General features: G+C 36.4%; 2 protein-coding genes across 2 annotated transcripts; both read left to right on the top strand.

The window, feature by feature from the left end:
* The first annotated feature begins 12,788 nt into the window (after positions 1-12,788).
* On the top strand, positions 12,789-13,861 carry LOC112418168 (uncharacterized). The gene has a single exon (XM_024774450.2). The coding sequence runs from the start codon at positions 12,940-12,942 to the stop codon at positions 13,831-13,833; it is 894 nt and encodes a 297-aa protein (XP_024630218.1). The 5' UTR covers positions 12,789-12,939; the 3' UTR covers positions 13,834-13,861.
* A 1,924-nt stretch (positions 13,862-15,785) lies between these two features.
* Positions 15,786-20,416, top strand: LOC112418169 (disease resistance protein RUN1-like). Its single transcript, XM_039832012.1, has 5 exons — positions 15,786-15,859; positions 16,315-16,836; positions 17,384-18,539; positions 18,657-18,959; positions 19,088-20,416. The coding sequence occupies exons 1-5, from the start codon at positions 15,786-15,788 to the stop codon at positions 20,414-20,416; spliced, it is 3,384 nt and encodes a 1,127-aa protein (XP_039687946.1).
* Positions 20,417-20,802: the final 386 nt, after the last annotated feature.

Genomic DNA, 20,802 nt, shown 5'->3' with positions numbered 1-20,802 from the left:
TCGATCCCAAAGGTACATGCTTCATACTCAGCCATATTGTTGGTGCATTCGAACAAAATTCGGGCGGTAAAAGGAATGTGATGCCCTTGCGGGGATACAATGACTGCCCCAATTCCTTTGCCATAAGCATTGACAGCACCATTAAAGACTAAACCCCACTTGCTATTGGGATCTGGACCTTCATTAATCAACGGTTCGTCGCAGTCTTTGGATTTCAAATACATGATCTCTTCATCAGGGAAATCGAATTCAATTGGTTGGTAATCATCAAGAGGTTGATAAGCAAGGTGATCGGCAAGAATGCTGCCTTTGATTGCCTTTTGAGTTTTGAACACAATATCATATTCAGACAAAAGCATCTGCCAGCGTGCGATCTTCCCAGTAACGGCCGCTTTCTCAAAGATATACTTTATCGGATCCATTCTGGATATCAACCAAGTTGTATGATTCACCAAATAATGGCGCAGGCGTTTAGCAGCCCAAGCTAGAGCACAACAAGTCTTCTCAAGCATTGTATACCGAGTTTCACAATCGGTGAACTTCTTGCTTAGATAGTAGATAGCATGCTCTTTCTTTCCGGTTTCATCTTGTTGACCAAGTACACATCCCATGGATTCATCAAATACTGCCAAATACATAATCAAAGGCCTTCCTTCCACGGGTGGGACAAGGATAGGTGGTTCCAGCAGGTAATTCTTGATGCTATCAAAAGCTTCTTGGCATTCATCATTCCATACAACAGGCTGGTTCTTTCTGAGTAGCTTGAAGATTGGCCCGCAGGTTGCGGTCATATGAGATATGAATCGGGAGATGTAATTCAAGCGTCCCAAGAAACCTCTGACTTGCTTCTCTGTCTGTGGAGCTGGCATTTCTCGGATGGCCCGGACTTTATCAGGATCGACTTCAATGCCCTTTTGGCTGACAATGAAACCTAATAACTTCCCGGATCTGACGCCGAATGTACATTTGTTGGGATTCAATCGCAGCTTGTATTTTCTCAACCTTTCAAACATCTTTGTTAAATATTCGACATGCTGCTCCTCATCTGTTGACTTCACAATCATGTCGTCCACATATACCTCGACTTCTTTGTGAATCATGTCATGAAACAGAGTGGTCATTCCCCTTTGGTAGGTAGCACCAGCATTGATTAGGCCGAACGGCATCACTTTGTAGCAGAAAGTACCCTATGGAGTGATAAAAGATGTCTTTTCTCTATCTTCAGGAGACATTTTGATCTGATTATAACCGGAAAAACCGTCCATGAAGGAGAACACCTTAGATTGAGCAGTATTATCAACGAGCACATCAATATGAGGTAATGGAAAGTTGTCTTTTGGACTGGCCTTGTTCAGGTCTCTGAAGTCAACACACATCCGGACTTTACCATCCTTCTTTGGCACAGGCACAATATTGGCAACCCATTTAGGGTACTCAACTGTCATGAGGAAACCCGCATCAATCTGCTTTTGAACTTCACTCTTAATCTTGAGAGCCATATCAGGATGAGTCCTTCTCAATTTCTGCCTGACGGGAGGACATTCAGGCTTGGTAGGGATCCGATGCTCCACGATCATAGGGTCTAGACCTGGCATATCTTCATAGGACCATGCAAAAATATCCGGATATTCCCGGAGGAGTTGGATGATCTTCTGTTTAACCCCTTCCTCTAGAGTAGCACCAATCTTGATTTCTCGCTTGTTTTCCTCGGTACCTATGTTGATAAGCTCAATCTCTTCTTGGTGAGACTGAATGGCTTTCTTTTCTTGCTCAAGTAACCGAGTGATCTCATACGGTATGTCATCACCTTCCTCATCTTCGGCTTCATACACAGGGAAATCAAAACTTGGAGGAACCGTAGGATTACTGTGTTCAACGGGTTTATTATGGTTCAACCTGCATATAATGATTGGATGATTTTAGAAAGAGTTTTTTTTTTCATGCAGATTTTTGAAATTAATAAGAAAATACAGACGTTTTGGTTTTTTCTGGCATTACCATTGTTTCCAAGGGAAAAAGCACTAAAAAAAAGTAGTCGTGGAAGAAACGACAAAATTTTATTAATCAACGGCAATGCCGAAACAAACATGCCCTTACAGAAAATATCACTCTCGCTTTGGGCAGAGCGAGAGGATTGTTATTTTGAAAACAAAGCACTAAAGCAACAAGACACATTACTCAGAAACATGCATGATTGAAGGAATGTCAATGGCATCCCAATTTGTCGCAATGCCTCCTGGTGTAACAAATACAGGCCTGAGACCAGATCCAGTGGCTTCTTCAGAGATAGCATTAACAAACCCTGCACTGTGGAAGACTCCTGAGGAAACCCTTGATGACGGGGAGAACCCGAGACCTTCCTTACGCTTGTTCTCACAGAGCTGTATCACCTTGCCCCAGCCGGCAGTCTGACCTTCTTGGATGGCTCTCTGAGCATCCTTCAATGAAGCCATAGCAGCCCCAGCTTCCTTAGACTCTGCACCTTCAACGGTCAAACCTTGGAAAGCAGTCCCTTCAGCAAATCCTGCTTCAATACAAGAAAAAGAAGACAACTGGCTGACTAAGTATGCTTCTTCACCATGGATTGGAAAAGGAGACAACTGGCTGACTCTGTAACGCCCTAGTCGTTATTTTGTTTATTTATGATTTATTTAGAGTCTTTTATGTGATTTTAAATAATTATTGTTGATTATGTGGTGTGTATTATTTTATTATATGGTTTATTTTGATATTAATTAGAATTAGTGGCAATTATTATTATGTTGGAGTTTGGGGATTTAATTAGAATTAATAGAATTAAGAGGGAGTTAAATGAAATAAAGGGGAGTTAAGTATTGGGAGTTAGGAAAAGAGATAGTCAGAAGCAGTTTCACGTACAAACAGAGCTTTTGGGAGAAAAAAGGGAGAAGAGCCAAGTAGAGCCAAGAGAACCAGATTCTGTAGAGATTTTCCATCTAAATTAAGGTGAGGGTGAGGTTTACTTTCAATAGTATAGATTGTAATTCTGATTTTGGTTTAACATGTTTTTGGTTAGAAATTGGGAATTTGGGTTAAGTTTTGGTTCTTTGATTTTTGGGTGAATTGAGGGTAGAAACTTTTGTTTTAGTGTTAGAATTATGTTCTAGTTGTATACATCATTTAATTACACATCTGTAAACTGATTTGGGGAGTGAAATTGAGGAAATTGAGATTTTTGGGAAAAACCTGCATTCTGCCCGTACTGATATTCATCGCTCCCCCCGCGAGTAACTTGTCTCGCCTCGCGAGCGAGCAATCTTCATGGCTCGCCTTGCGAGCAGAACCACTCGCCATGGTGAGTAAGTGAGTGAGAAATCGTGATATTTAGATTGTTGTTATAAGGTGTAAATTGGATAGTTTTGAGTGCCTGAATGATTTTAGAGAAGACTGGGACAATTTTTAGATTAAAAAGATGAATAGGGAGCTTAAAAATGAAGATTTAGTGAGAAAAATATCAAAACTCCCGAGAGCACCCTTTTCTCGTTCGCCTCGTACTCGCCAAGGCGAGTAACCTTTTTCCTGAGTTCGCCATAGCGAGCAGATGTGCTCGCGAGGCGAGTTGCCCAGTACCTGAAGCTGTTTTGTTATGTTTTGAATAGAAATGAATGAACTTGATGTAGGAGCATGATTATGATTAATTGTGTATTCTCTGGAATTGTTGGATTAATTATGATGGATTATTGTTGGCTGTGAAGGATATTTATATTTAAATAGATTATACATATTGTTGAATCCTTTTCAAAGGTTGGGGTATTATTAATTGGATTGTCGAGGTGAAGTCATATTTACATATATGCATTGATGAGTAGTGGTTGTCGTTGTATGCATTGTCGAGTTGTATGTAGATATACACAGGTGGAGTCATTGCATAATCATATAAAGTGGGAGGGCTCATGATCTGGAACGCCTTGTCGTTCAAAGCGGGAAGGCTCATGCCCTGGAACACCTTGTTGTTCAAATTGGTGAGAGCTTATGCCCTGAGAATGCTTTAACCATTCAAAAATTCGGTGAGGGCTTCTGCTCTTTAAATTGGTACCACATGCATGTGCATAGTCGCATTGTTGAGGAGTCTTAGCGGTGTTGTCGGGTAGTTGCATGAGTCGTTGTTGTTGGTTGAAATTACCACTTATTGTTGATGTTGTCAATTATGACATATATATGTATATAGGATAATTATTGTTATGTTAGGGTGTTAGATTCAATTGATGAATTATTTATCTATTATTATTGTTGTGAATCTCACCCCTTCTGCTTGGAAATGTTGCCCTTCCTATGGGTAACTTGCAGGTGATCCTGAGGAGTAGACGGTGGCTCAAGTGTCTAGGGCTCTGATACGTAACGGGATGGGACTTAGTTGTTATAGTTTTCATTCCTTATGTATCATATTTTGGAACATGCTGACGTAGCCCTTAGTGTTGTTTGAATTATTTTGGTGAGGCTTTTATGCCAGGATTATTTATTGGAGAATTAAACATGGATGTTGATGTTAGATATTTTGAAAAATATTCCGCTGCAAATTATTGATGTTTTATAACGGATGATGTTTATTAAATAGTTTTATATTCTATTTAAGAAATTTTGAAAAGCAGTGTGACATGCGCGTTGTTTGATGAACTCTGATTTATTATTTATTATTTAGTTGTTTGGGATAACGGGGTGTTACAAACTCCATCTACAAAACCAACATGTATAGGATGCCAATGTTTGAGGTAGTTGGGGTCACTTCGACCAATTTGACATATTCGGTTGGGTTTGGATTTATGACATATGAGAAAGAGGAAAACTTTGTTTTGGTTTTAAAAATGTTGCGTAAACTTCTTTCGTCAAAGATGAATATGCCTAAGGTGATTGTTACCGACAGAGATATGTCTTTGATGAAAGCGGTTGCAAATGTTTTTCCTAAAAGTTATGCAATGAATTGTTACTTTCATGTGCAAGCAAATGTTAAACAAAGGTGTGTCTTAGATTGTAAATATCCTTTGGGTTTTAAAAAGGATGGGAAAGAGGTGAGCAATCGCGATGTTGTCAAGAAGATAATGAGGGCATGGAAAACTATGGTTGAATCGCCCACTCAACAGTTATATGCAAATGCATTAGTGGAGTTCAAAGATTCATGTAGTGATTTTCCAATTTTCAAAAATTATGCCATGACCACCTTGAATGAAGTGAAGGACAAAATTGTGAGGGCATGGACAGACCATGTGTTGCATCTTGGTTGCAGGACCACGAACAGGGTCGAATCGACTCATGCTTTATTGAAGAAATACTTGGACAATAGTGTGGGTGATTTGGGTACTTGTTGGGAGAAAATACATGACATGTTGTTGCTTCAGTTCACTGCTATACAAACATCCTTTGGTCACAGCGTTAGCGTGTTGGAACATAGATTCAAAGTTGTCACTTTGTACTCGGGGTTAGGTGGTCATGTGTCTAGATATGCTTTGGACAACATTGTTTTGGAAGAGACACGTTGCAGGGAAACATTGTGCATGGACAATGACATTTGTGGTTGTGTTCAAAGGACATCTTACGGGCTACCATGTGCATGCGAAATTGCTACTAAGCTCCTTGAAGAGAAGCCAATTTTATTGGATGAGATATACCACCATTGGCTTAGGTTACGTATGGGCGAAGAAAGCAACGAAGTTGCTTTTTGTGTCGAGGTTTAGTTGAAGGCTATTGTAGAACGTCTAAAGAAACTCCTTTTCCAAATGAAGCTTGAGGTCAAAGAGGGTTTGCAGCAGTTGGCATTTCCTGAAACCAACTTGATGTCTCCACCACCACGAAAAGTACCAACCAAGGGAGCAAAGAAAAAAGTCGACATTGCGAGGTCTAAAGGAAAAATTACATCGACTAGTCGGATCCCTTCTTCGTGGGAGGTTGTTGATTCCCAAAATCCGGATAGCCAACCGTCACCATCACCAACAACATCATCATATAAAAGGAAAAAAGGTGTTCGTCTTGGTAAAACATCACTTTCCTCACTTCCACCACCTACTCGGTATCCAAAGCCTAAGGCTATCCCGGTTATGAGTCATATTGATTTTATGCCACGCTTCATGCTTCCATTTATTGAAAAAGTGGTGGATGTTATCGGCGATGGACATTGTGGATTCCGGGCTATAGCCGAGTTAATGGGATTGACCGAAAAAAATATCTCACGATCCGTACACATCTTATTCAAGAGTTGATAGATCATAGAGATGATTATGTTGAAGTATTTGCGGGTGAGGATCATTATAACTACATTTTAAACGGCTTACATCCTCCCGCAAATACAAAAACTTGTGCACATCTTGTTGATAAGTGGTTGACTTTTCCGGACATGGGACACATTGTTGCTAATTATTACAAAATGTGTGTGGTCGTGTTGACAAATCTTAAAGTTGGAAACTCGGAATCTTTTTTCCCACTAAGAGGGCCACCACCGCCGGGTAATCAAAAAACTCCCATCTTGTGCCTTGGGGAAATTCCGAATCATTTCGTGCTTATTTATTTGAAGAATGGTCGTCCACTACCTCCATCATCTACGGAGTGGCACAATCACAAGAAAGAAGATGCGGTGACTTGGGAAGATGAGTATTTGGATCAACATGAGTTGTTCCGAAAGCTCATGGCTATTGAAAGTGGAAACAAACCGTCGAAACCACAAAATGAGTCAAACAAAGCGGCGCCTATTTTGTTGGACACTCCTGAAAAACCAAAGCAACAATTTGAAGTTATTGCGGAAGATGAGGAAGATTCTATGTCACTTGATCTTCTCCAATCACTTGGTCTTTAATGAGTGATTTTTTGTCGGTATTAGTCCTTTTTTTTGTTAGAAATTACACCGACATATATTTTGGGGTCGAAATTGTAACGCCAATTATATATATATATATATGATAATATGTGTTTTTATGTGGTGAAACTAATGCAATACTTATTTATAGCTTATTAATGTTTAAGCATTTGATATATTCGTTATTACATTCCATTTAATTTTGTTCTAATATATGATTCTTTTCTTCAAGCTTTTTTCAAGTGAGACATGTCTGAGGTTGCACAAATTGAAGGGCGTGTTAGGTACTCCGCGTTTAGAAAGACGGTTAAGGTTATGATAACGCCGATGGACTCTCTTGACGATTTGAAGGCACAACTTAACACTTATTTTGAGCATCTGGGTGAAAATCAATATACACGTCACTTGTTTGGTCAAATGACATGCATAGACCTAGGAGAAGATAGAGATGAATACGCATGGAAAACGGCAAGCTATATGCCTTTGCTTATTAGCGACGACGGCGACGTCGGATTTATGTTTCAGAATATGGTGGAAAATAGTATATTATATATGTATGTTCGTTCCATTTGCAATTGCGTTGAATGTAAGTAGGGATTTAATTTAATGATGTGTAATGAGTTGTTTAATTATGGACACTTAATTATGAACACTTTGTAATGTTTTGATGAATTTCAACGTTTGTTTAATTTTAACCAAATGTCGGTTTAATTTAATTATGGACAATTGTAAAAGATATTGTATTTATCTTGATTATGTCCGAGTTTCAATCTTGTATGAATTATTTTGCCTTTGGAAATGCTCTGGTTTAATTACAGGTAAAAATTGGCCGAAAAAATGGCTTGGAAATGTTTAGAATTATGCAGAACTCACTGTGCATAATCAGTTTTCCTCGGCAGTTAACTACCGAGATTTTCCTCAGCAGTTAACTGCAGCCGAATTTCAAATTCCTCGGCAGTTAACTGCCGAGGGGGCAAAAGAGTAAAATACTCGTGTGACACAACCTTATGTAAAGTGTAAATAGCAATTCTCTAAACAAATTTCCAGAAACAACATCACATGATTTTCAGAAACAAATTTCCACATCAAAAATCAATACACATATATTATCATGTACCACAAACACTGCATTTTGATCTTTCCTTACTCCTTCCAGTTTCTCTCTCTTCTTTTGAATGTCTGCATTTCCAGTTTCTAAACAACTATCAACCTTTATCATTACAATTGCAACAACAAGAACAAACCCACCACCATTTGCAAATAAAAAATAAAAAAAAATCCAGAATTTCCAGAATTGTAACATCACATGAATTTCCAGAAATCAAAAATCAAAATAAAAAATCAACATCACATGAATTTCCATAATTGTAACATTACTCATTCCTTCATCTCAATATTCTTCTTCTTCTTCTTCCACGTAACATTCCTTTTTCCATGGAATCCATAACTTTAAAAAGAACCCACGAAGAGAAGAACGAGATCTAGAGAGAGGAGGTTTACGGAGGATCGATCACGTTTACGGCGGATCAGAGAGAGGAGGTTGGTGGTTGTTGTACTGGGTGGCGCACCGGTTAAGAGAGATAGAAGTGGAATTCACAAATGCCAATAACAGGAAGAAGAAATACAAAGTATGGTGGCCGGAAAAGCCCCTTCCCGCGGCGGAGGAAAAAAAGGGTCGACGGAAAAATTGTTCCTTTCATGAAATTAGTTGGACCAATGGAAAGCCCTCGTCGAGAGGATAAAGAAAATGGTCTTACTTTTTCCGAACGTGGCACATGGTGGACAGTGAAACGCCGAGAAGGGGCGGCGACGGTGGTGGTTTTAAGGGAGAAGAAGAAGGAGCTTACGCGTGAAAAGAAGAAAAAGGAGCGGACTTTGTATTTATTTATTTAATTTTTTTAATATAAAACCATGGTCCATTTATTTAATCCTAATCCAATGGTAGCCTTTGTTTAATCCAATGGTAGTTGTTGTTGGATCATTGTAAGATAATCATGGTCCATTTAATCTAATGGTGGGTGTTTTATTTAAAGATCAAACGGTTAAAATTTAAAAAATTAATGAAGTCTATGGTGGACCACTCTGAAGGTTGGTCCACCATAGACATTTGTGGTTAAACTTAACAACGAATGATTTATTTGGCAAACGGAGGAAAAACTAAGGGATCAAAAGGTACTTTTTATTAATTATGGGACTAAAATGAAAAATGAAAATTAATTGAGGGGCCAATGGATCTAATAAGCCTTAATGTTATCACTACTCCGCTCTTCAAAATTGACCTTGTCCTCAAAGTCAATGATTCCGTAAATAGAGACGCAATTAGGTGGTTTTGGAGGTGGTGCCGATGACGGGAGTGAAGATAGAACCTTTTATGGTGGCGATTGTAGTTTTGGTGGAGTCCAGGACGAAACCAGGGGAAAACCATAGATCGGCGATGGTGGTGGATTCAATGACTTTGACTACAGCGAAGATGTAAGAGTTATGATAGAGTCTTTGTGTGGTGGTGCCCTGGACGGTGGCGCTGAAGTGGTGTTGATGTATGGTTGCTTAAGAGGTGCTACTCGTAGACAATGAGTAGAAAATTATTATTTTTTGACAAGAAGAAACTTATTGCATTTCATTTATAATAATAGTAGAGATACAAGATGTAATCTTAATATGAATATAGAAACTAACATCAGAGACTTCGTTGGCTTGTCTCTGATTAAACCTAACATCATCAATTGCTAAATCACAAGCTAACATGCGTCTACAATCAATTATAATTGCACTATAATTAGTAACATTACTTTTTCTACCATAGAGACTATCCACCACAGTTTTGGAATCAAGGTCAAAATCCACAATACCTAGCTATAGATCACGCACCCAATACAATGTTTATAATAAACCTAAAGCCTCATCAAGTCCACATCAAGGACCGGAGTCAACCATTCGGTTTTAGGTAACACAAAATAACCTCTCATAATCTCGAATACACATACCAAGCCCGACTCGATACAGAGCATGAGAAAAGAAAGCATCTACATTGCATTTGAACCTGTCGGGACTTGGTTTATGTCAATATGTAGATTGCTCTGTGTAATGGAATGCTGAAAAGTATGGTGTCGAATAGTTTGGGCATTCATCCAGCTAGCGAGAAGGAACGTGCACGTTCACAAATAGTTTGAGATGTTTCAGTAACATTGTTACAAACCTTGTTATTTCTATTCTTCCAAATACTCTATAGCGTCACACTAAAGATTTGTTTTTGCTGCTGATCCAGATGTTGTAGAATAGCAAACATATTCGAGAAACTTGCAGCAGCATTGAAGACTACCATCAAAGGAATCCATAATCGATGCGCTTCCAACAAAGCACACTTTACTACACATAAAAACAAATAAGTATTATCTTCACGAAAGTCTTCACACATCGCGCACAGATTAGTATACGAAACACCTTTCAATTGCAACCGAATTGTAGTAGGCAAACAATTGTGGTAGCTACAGTGGCAACTTTAAACTCAAACATAATTTCAATTTCCCGACAGATGATGTTGCAAAAGGGCTATATCATGATTCATAATGTCCTTATATGCACTCTTAACCGTATAAACACCATCATTCTCAAGCTTCCAAGTGGGCAGTCATGTAGTTATGGTTCTATTATTGTCAAAAAAAATCCATTAATTAGCTCCATTGCTGCTTAGGTGTAACCAACAAGTTTAGAACAATGATATATGGCCACTACAAATGTTGATAAGTAGTTGGTAAAATGCATGCAAAATTATAAAGGCAAGGATGATCCTAGACTTGTATGCGTTTTATCGTACATATTGTTGGAAGAAAATGTGTTTGACAATACCACTTTGAGTTTTTATGATAACAAAGTATTAAAAAATGCCAATTGGATATGCTAATATTTGTTCAAGTGTGTAGGACCATAGACACAAATTTAAGTGTCTTTAAATGAAGCATAGGTTATGGAAGAACAAATGAGAGAAATTGAATCTACAAAAAGGAAGCTTGTGTTGCAAGAAAGCATCTGAAGAAAAGAGCGTCTAAAGAGAAGAGGTTATGAAGATCATCAGAAGCAGTCTCATCAGAAGCAGTCTTATCAGAAGCTGTCTACTAGAAACTGACGTCATCAGAAGCTGAAGACTGGAATTTGAAGTTAGTTAAATGTTGCCATTTGATGAATTAAAGGACATATTACAATTGTACAACCACTACCTCGACTACTCTGTTCTTTGTGTCTTTTATTGTTCCCTCCTAGGACAATAACCAAATCAAGCAACATATCATTGGTGATTATCAAGCTTCAACAACGACTCTTTTGATGTGCTGGCAATCAACAACGTCTCTCTCACACCTCTCAATAAAAGACTGAAGACTTAAAGATTTCCAAGAGACTCACAACAATTTTACAAGAGCCAAACCTCTGCTGAAATTGTTTCACATAAAGTTCACTTAGAATTTCTTAAACAACTTTCATATCTTAGAAATTCTAGAGTTTTAAGAGTCGTATCTGATTTGTATTTGTAAACACCACTGATTTTATATCAAGTGTTCAACCTCAAACATTTTCTTTGTAATTCTATTTGAATAGAAGTCTCTTGCAGTTGTGCTTGAGCATAGGAAGTCTCTTGCAGTTCTGCTTGAGCATAGGAAATCTCTTGTAGTTGTGCTTGCATAGTTTGAAGTCTCTTGCTATTGCGCTTGAGCATTTGTAATAAGATATTGATTTTAGTGAACTCTCTTTGAAAGTGCAAGGAGGAGTGGACCACTTCCGGATTGTGGAAGGAACCACTATAATTGCTTTGTGTCTTTCTTCTTTCTCTCTCTTTTTACTTAATCGCTGCAAATTAGACTCTGAACATTGTATCTGAAATTGAACTCTATCAGCTTCTGATCAGGAAACTCGGTTTTAGGAGAAGAAAAAGAAAACACAATTCAACCCCCCTTCACCTGTGTTTTTCTCACCTTCACATATGCTCCATTGAAAACCAAGGCGAATTACGTCTTTCACACTCTATATTCTATGCCAAACATAGCTAGGATTATGTCCTATACCTGGTCCAAAATAATCACCTTGAGGAAAATATTTAGCTTTCAGTAAACGAGTGATTAGAGACTCTTAAGTAGAAACCAACTTCCAAGCTTGCTTGCTAACCATATTCATATTAAATGCCTTAAGACTCTTGAAACCCATCTGACCAAACACCTTAGGAACGGATAGTCTTTCCCAAGACAGCCAGTGTAATCCTCAAGAGTTTGCTGAATTATGTCCCCACCAAAAAGAGTTTAACATTTTCTCTATTTCATTGATGAGTGATCATGGAAGGAGTAAAACACTGATCACATAGGAAGGAATAGACTTCTACTACTCAAAGAATTGATTTTATTCCATATACAATCCTTTATAAACTTACAAAGTTGCATGTTTACTTCTCCCAATCATAGATGACACTGACTCGAAGAGTTCTCTTTATCTTATTGTATCAGATTGTGCACATCCTTCCTTTTCTAAACTAAGCCCTTCTCAGATTGTGACTGTCACTGTACAGTCTTTTTCTTCTCTTTTGCAAGTAGCTGGGTTCTTACTTTTGTACGGTATTTTACCTCAATTTTAATTAACTAGTTAATTTTCTGAAGGTCATTAACATATTAATCACTGAAATGAATTCAATATTAAATATATCAAAATGTTTTTAAAATTATAATATATCCGTTATTGTATAAGTCCAATCCAAGGCCAAACCTTCTGTTGGTAAATATTTAAAAAAGACCACAAACATTTGAATATTTAAACAAGCTATCAATGAAGAAAGAAAAACTGAAAGGAATAATATAAAAAATGATTCAAAATTGAAGGATAACAAGCTTAATTTTGCATATATTTTAATCTGAAATGTATTTCCATATTTTATGTAGTAGTCTCCATCAAAAAGCAAGGTCAAGCAAGCTATTTTTTACCACGAAACTTCTTTGAAGGATAACCACGAAACCACACTTGTTATTTTATATTCCGTTAGATCAGCCCATCATTTCTTGAGCAATGAAAAAGTTGTGAACCAGCCGGGACCGTCATTACTCCCTTGGGATAAGTTGTGGAAACTCATTTGGAAACTACCTCTCCCAACAAGGGCCCGAAACTTCATGTGGAGACTTGCCCGTAACATCATCCCAACAAGGTGCAATTTGAGAAGGAGGGGAGTAGTTCTTGATACGGTGTGCCCTCTTTGTTTTGACGCAGATGAGTCGTCCAACCACCTCTTCATGGCTTGCCCTATGACGCTGCAGGTATGGTTTGCCTCCCCTTTGGGTTTCCAACCTCCCCCTCAAACAGACTTAAATGCTTGGTTACAAAGTTGGCTATCAGCAAAAGAACCTCTAGCTGTCCAACTTTTCTGTGTGTGCCTTTGGAAAATCTGGTTTTTTAGAAATCAAGCTATTTTCAATCAAGTTGTTTTTGAGCCTAGGATGGTTGCTGCAAGTGCTCATGATTTTGTCTCGGAGTTTAATCTAGCAAATCCGACGCGCTCCGTTGACAGACTGCAGATCCCTGCACAAGTTTGGATTGCTCCTCCTACTGATTTTTTGAAAGCCAACATAGATGCTGGGCGCGACAAGCACGGGAAGGTCACTTGGGGGCTGGTTATTCGCAATCATGAAAGCGAGGTGCTCTTTGCAGCGACTCAAAGTCCTGATATCATGGCTGACCCACTTTTGGTAGAGACTCTTGGTCTAAGATGGGGTATCCAAACTGTCCTAGAATTACAACTTAGTAATGTTATGTTTGAATTGGATGCTTCTGTTGTAGTTAAGTGTTTCAATGGGCTGTCAACAATAGCTAGTATTAGTCCCTTTATTAGTGACTGTCATGACTTGTTTGGTAGTTTAGTTGGTAGTTCTGTTAGCTTTGTTAATCGCTCTTGTAATGTAGCTGCTCATGAGCTTGCTCAGGCTGCAAAATCAATAGGATCACGTACTTGGGTGGGGAATGCCCCTCTTAAAGTCTGGTCTTTGTTCTCTCTTGATTTGTTTCTTTAATGAAAGAGTGGATTGTCAAAAAAAAAAAAAAAAAGTGTTTGTGTGTGCTCATCCGTAATTAATTTTCATCCAAAATTGATTCCAACAGAAGCTAAGCTCTATTGGGATTATAACTTTACAGTCTTTATTGCATGAAGCTGGATTCTGACTTTGGTATGATCTTTTTCAAATTGATCATAGAATTTCAAATCAATAAAATAAATTGATAAAATTAGTTTAGGCCATATACCTTCTGTTGGCAAATATTTGTTAATTAAACGAGGAAATTTCACTCCCTTTCTTTTAAAGATGTTTGAATTACACTTCCCTCATCTCTTATGTTAAAATATACAGTTCCCTCCCCTCTTATTCAAAACATATTAGAAAATATTTCACTTCCCTCCCTTGAAAGAAGCTTGAATTACATTCCCCTCCCCTCTTAAGTTAAAATCTACGTTTTAGTCCCTCAATTTTGTTTTTATTTCTAATAATATATCTAGCAAAGAAACAATTTAACACAGTTCAAAGAAAAATAGCATTGCAGGTTCATTTTAATATAATCAAATTTTGAATACATATCTTTATCTATTTTTTATTCACAATCTCATTAACATATAGTTTTGAACCCTATTATAAAATATGAAACAGCCAAAAGTAAAATTAAAATATGTGAAAAATTACTAAAGTCGATTAAGTATGATTATTTAAAAGTGAATTTTATACTCTAAATTATAAAATTATTAACAAAGTATTTAAATCTAATTGTCATTGACATTTATATTATAAAGAAATGAATTTATATTTTTTAAAATGGTGATTCAAAATTAATATATATTATAAAAATATTTATTTATGTTAAAATAGATTAAAGTGTAGTCCATATTTAATTATTAAGGAAGGCGGTTGTAATTCATGCATCTTATTAAGGAAGAAAGTATAAATTTTAGAGTAAATTACACTCCCCTCCCCTCAAAGATGCTTGAATTACACTCCCGTCTCCTCTTTTGTTAAAATATAGACTCCCCTTCCCTATAAGATGCTTGAATTACAACCCACTCCCTTAAGAATTAAATATGGACTACATTTGATCTATTTTAGAATAAATAAGTATTTTTATAATTTATGTTAATTTTGAATCACCATTTAAAAAATATAAAATCGTTTCTTTATAATCTAAATGCCAATGACAATTAAATTTAAATATTTTGTTAATAATTTTATAATTTAGAGTATAAAATTCACTATTAAATAACTATAGTTAATCGACTTTAGTAATTTTTCACATATTTTAATTTTATTTTGTGTTGTTTCATATTTTATAATAAGGTTTAAAACTATATGTTAATGAAATTGTGAATAAAAAATAGAGAAAGATATGTATTCAATTATACTCTTGTAAAAAAAAAAAAAGAACAATTATACTAGAAGCTGGAATTAATATCACTAGCTTTGACCAGTTCTTATTTGTACACCATTTTTACTCAGATAAATAAATTAAGAAATTACAGTACTGTTTTGTACCTCAGTGCTGCTTGAGAAAAAGAGGGAACGGAAAAAGTAAATGGTGTCTCAAGACATTAATTTATCTATCTATATTATTGGATTGAGGGTTAAATATGTTTTTGTTTTGTATAAATATATATGAATTTTATGTTTTTGGTGTATAAAAAATCTATTCTTTTTTGAGAGATTATGATAATATTGTACACATTTTTGTAAAATTTTATTAAAAATTATGAAGATTAGACATGAGTTTTTTGATTTTTTTTAGATAATCTAGGCATGAGTTGACTAAAAAGTATAGAGTAAAAGTAATGATGAGAAATTTTAAGGACCAGAAGTCAAACAAAAAATTTAAAGGGAAACATACGGTTAGTATATTTATTGGCATCAAAAATATATTTAACATTTATTATAATTATTTGGTTAGGCCCGCTTTGGATGTTGCCATTTTTTTTGTTATGATGCTAACAATGATTCCAAATGATGTTAATCAAATTTTTGAAGCTCAGTATGTATCAGAGACACAGAATGAGTGTGGTCTAAAGTATCATTGAAAACAAGTATCAAAAATTTTATTTTAAGCTTAAATAGATCTTTTGTCCCTGCAGATCATTTGAATTTTCATCACTGAAGTTACTAATCCTTCCAATCTGCCCCTACAAATATTAATCATTTGACTTTTGGTCCTAATTACATATGATTTGTAACTTCATGGACGAAAATTCAAATGACCTATATTTGCAGGGATGAAAGACCTATTTAATCAAACCACCTCGCCCAATCATCACTTGCCACATGGGCACCACATCGCTAATAACAACCCACCTCAGCAAAATAACATAATTAGGACCAAAAGTCAAATGATTAATATTTGCAGGGGTAGGTTGGAAGGATTAGTAATTTGAGTGACGAAAATTCAAATTACCTATATTTACAGAGACGAAAGACATATTTAAGCCTTTATTTTATTGTTGCATTGTGATTTGTGGCTTAGTGCAGGCACTTGGAATTCATAACCGTCACGAGCAGTGCTTTTTCCTCCATATCTTCTTCTGATGTGGTGCCACCGAAAAAATATGATGTTTTTCTTAGCTTTCGAGGTGAGGATATTCGCAGAAACTTCAGAAGCCATCTTTATGATGCTCTGATCCGAAAGAAAATTGAAACCTTTATGGACAACAATGAGCTTCAAAAAGGAGATGAGATCTCGGCAGCACTCATCAAAGCCATTGAGGAGTCACATGCATCTATTGTCATCTTCTCAGAAAACTATGCTTCCTCAAAATGGTGCTTAAATGAGCTCAAAAAGATTCTTGAATGCAAGAAATATATGGAACAGATTGTGATACCTGTTTTTTACAACATAGATCCAGCAAATGTGAGGAAGCAGACTGGAAGTTACCAGCAAGCCTTTGCAAAACATAAGCGAGATTTGAAGCACAATAACGATAAGTTGGAGAAATGGAAAGCTGCTCTCACTGATGCAGCTAATTTAGTTGGTTGGGACTCTCGAAATTATAGGTAAGTAAAACGAACTATCCAACTTTCCACATGTCATGACTTGTAAGTTTAAAAAATGCTAAGTAAATCAATAAACTATATCCTATGATTTGCAAGTTTTGTTTTTTAACATAGCACAATTATTTACTACATGAGTCTTTCATCTCCTTATTCATGGTTGGAAATGAACATAGATTTTAAAAAATGAAAGCTAAAATTAATTTTAGAAAGTAAACAGGCCGAATTATTTGGAGAAGTGAACAATGATGTTTATGTGCCTGGCCATAGTTGATATGACCTTCTGAAAACTATTTAATAATCATATGCTTGTACTCTGCATACACACAATTTTTGAAATCTGTACTATCCATCCCACACAGTTGTGTTATATTTGTAGCATAAAACATTTATTTATTTTTTTCGAATTTTCTTTAGGATTTCATTTCCTAGAAAATTTAGACATTAATTACATTCTGTATCATTGGTATTTATTTCCTCAAATCTAATTTCGACTATAAATTTTATTTACCAATCATATAGATGTATTTTCCTTCTATTTTATTTGTAGACTTATCAAACCTTCTTCCCCTCTTTCGTATGCTAGGACTGAATCACGCTTCATTAAGGATATTGTTGAAGATGTTTTGCGGAAACTGAATCTTAAATACCCATATGAAATTAAGGCCGGGCTTGTTGGAGTTGAGAAAAATTATGACCAAATTGAATCAAAGTTTAAAATTGGGTCAAATGATGTTAGAGTCCTTGGAATATGGGGCATGGGTGGCATACGAAAAACCACCCTTGCGAGTACTTTATATGCAAAACTTTATTCCCAATTTGAAGGCGGTTGTTTCCTTAATGTAAGGGATGAATCAAACAAGTATGGACTCAATGTTATACACAGTAAACTTTTTTCTTCATTGTTAGAGGAAGAAAATCTTCATCCTGATGCATCCTACGTAGAATCCTCTTTCTCCATGAGAAGGATTGCACGTAAGAAAGTTTTCATTGTGTTGGATGGCGTGGAAACCATACATCAAATAGCAGATCTTATCCTAAAAATTGAAGGGCTGGGACCGGGTAGTAGGGTCATTATTACAACTAGAGATAAACATATATTTAGTCAGTTCAGTAAATGTGACATATATGAAGTCAAGGAATTGAACAACCATGATTCTCTTCAGTTATTCAGTTTGAATGCCTTCGGAGAAAAACAGCCTAAAATTGGATATGAAGATCTATCAGAAAGTGTAATTTCCTATTGCAAAGGCAATCCTCTAGCTTTAAAAGTTATAGGGGCAAATCTCCGTTCAAGAGGCAAAGAGGCATGGGAAAATGAATTGAAAAAGCTCAAAAAGATTCCAAATGGGGAAATTTACAATGTGTTAAAATTGAGTTATGATGACTTAGATTTTACTGAAAAGGCCATATTTCTGGATATCGCATGCTTTTATAGAGGAAAGCATGAAATTTATGTAACACATATGTTGGAAGCTTGTGAGTTCTATGCAATAAGTGGGGTAAAAGTCCTTCTAGATAAAGCTCTCATACAACTAAAACCAATTTGGCACTGGCGTGCAGGATCGGAAGTTGATAGTTTTGAAATGCATGATTTGTTAATAGAAATGGGACAGGAGATTGTCAATCAAGAATCTAAAGACCCTGGAAAACGAAGTCGGCTGTGGAAAGCTGAAGAAATATCTGATATGTTAAAAGAAAACAAGGTAAGTAGAGGTTGCAATCACTTCTATATGATAATATATGTATCTGATTATATAATATAACAAGGAAAGTACATAAGACTTCCTTTCCTAATTACTAATCTAATTTTTGTTTCTCAGGGAACTGATGTTGTGGAAGGTATAAAATTCCATAGTACGGAAGTTGAGGATCTATACTTGAAGCCAGATTCCTTTAAAAGGATGACAAACTTAAGATATCTTGAGATTAATAATACATCCTACAGGAGCATATGCAATGTACTGCACTTCCCTGACGGTCTCGAGTGGCTTTCTGATAAATTGAGGTACCTTCATTGGGAAAGATACTCTCTTGAGTCTTTGCCATCAACCTTTTCTGCTAAAATGCTCGTAGAGCTTCAATTGCGTCATAGCAAGCTTAAAAAGCTCTGGGAAGGAGTTCAGGTAAAAATATGTTTGGATATACTTGTTAACTTTATAGAGAAGAAGGAGGAAGTCTCATTTTTTTTCACAAAATTGCAGCAGAGTTTCTCTTTTAATCAACACTCATGCTTGTTTATTTCTTGTTACAGGATCTTGTGAATCTAACAGTTCTTTCGCTTCCAAACTCTAAAGATCTCATTGAGCTCTCAGACTTATCCAGGGCTACAAATCTTCAAAGTCTATATCTCACTCAATGTAAAAGCCTGCGTCAGCTCCATACATCCATCCTTTCTCTCCCTCGACTTGATTATCTAGATTTACGAGGTTGCATAAATATTGAAAGCCTTAAAGCCGAGATTCATTCAAAATCTCTCCGTGTACTTTTACTCAATGGTTGTTCATCTCTCACAGAATTTTCGGTGACATCGGAAGAAATGACAGAGTTATTCTTAGATGGCACTGCTATACGTGAATTGTCTTCATCGTTTTGGTGTAATACCAAACTTACTGTTCTTGACCTAATTGGATGTAACAAGCTTAACATTGTTGGGAAAAAGTTATCAGATGATCATGGATTTTTATCGGTTACACAACTAGACCTTTCAGGGTGTACAGAAATCAATGCATTAAGTCTGTGGTCCATCCTTGATGGCATACATTCTTTAAAACGGCTAACATTGAATAGGTGTTGCAACTTAGAATGTCTCCCTGTGAACATACAAAACCATTCAATGCTTGAATGGCTTGAATTAGATGATTGCAGGAAACTTGTGTCTGTAACAGACATTCCGCCATCCCTGTTATATTTAAAAGCCGTCAATTGCACTTATCTGGACACAGACGTTACACAATGGTCAATGCATAAGGACAGGGCACAAAATTTGGTTAAAGGTGTTATCAATGCTTTGCTGCCAGGAGCACAAGTTCCATTATATTTTGATTTTCAGACAATCGGGGCTTCAATATCTATTCTTCCTATTACAAAATCTGACTTGTGTGGTTTCATATTTTGCATCATTCTTTCTGAGGGCTTCACAATTCACCACCATGACCTTCATTGTATTATCTTTGAACGCGGAAAAGAAGTCGACAGACAGCGCATTAGTCACAATTATCATGGGACATTAATTTCAGATCATGTATTGATATGCTGGCATGGTTACAATAGACAAGAAAATGGAAGTTATGATTGTAACTTATCATTTAAATTCATACTTCAAGGTCCCAATGAAGAATTGTGGTGGTCAACAGAGGGGATAAAAGGGTGTGGGGTCATACCTGTATATGCCTTAGAACGTGAGTTGGAAGGTGGTGGTAGCAGTATCATTAGTAAGGAAATTGGTAAATTAAAATCCATTGCTCAAGACTCTGACAATGAAAATGAAGATGAGCAGGAACAACCTTCTGCTAGTAGACCACCTATTAAACATGTCTACGTTAGACGCAGGCGCAAATCAATTAGACCTAAGCTTGTGTAATTGTATGTTTGTATCTCTAGATAAAGCCCCATTCGGTTGTTTTATGTTCTTTGATTACAGCACTTGTAATTTCCAGTTTCATTCTATCTATTACTCTCCCAAATATCAAAGAACTTTCACCTTCTTGTTCAACCGGTATGAAACTCTTTATCTTTTTATGAATCAATCATCGTCTTCTTATTAGTAGTAGTTGACTGAACTATCTACGATACTAGCATACGGGTTCTCACATGTCTCAAACAGACACGGATGAGTCCTACATCTTTGTCATATAAGACTTCAAAAGGTGTAATTTCAATGTTAGAGTGGAAACTATTGTTGTAGGTGAAATCTATGAAGCAAGAAAACCATGTGTATTGCAAGTTTTGTCTAAAAGACGGTTTGCC

The sequence above is a fragment of the Medicago truncatula genome, chromosome 3, assembly GCF_003473485.1.
Source record: "Medicago truncatula cultivar Jemalong A17 chromosome 3, MtrunA17r5.0-ANR, whole genome shotgun sequence".
Classification (NCBI taxonomy): Eukaryota; Viridiplantae; Streptophyta; class Magnoliopsida; order Fabales; family Fabaceae; genus Medicago; species Medicago truncatula.
The sequence above is the reverse complement of the archived record's forward strand: the minus strand, read 5'-3'. Positions and strand labels throughout refer to the sequence as shown.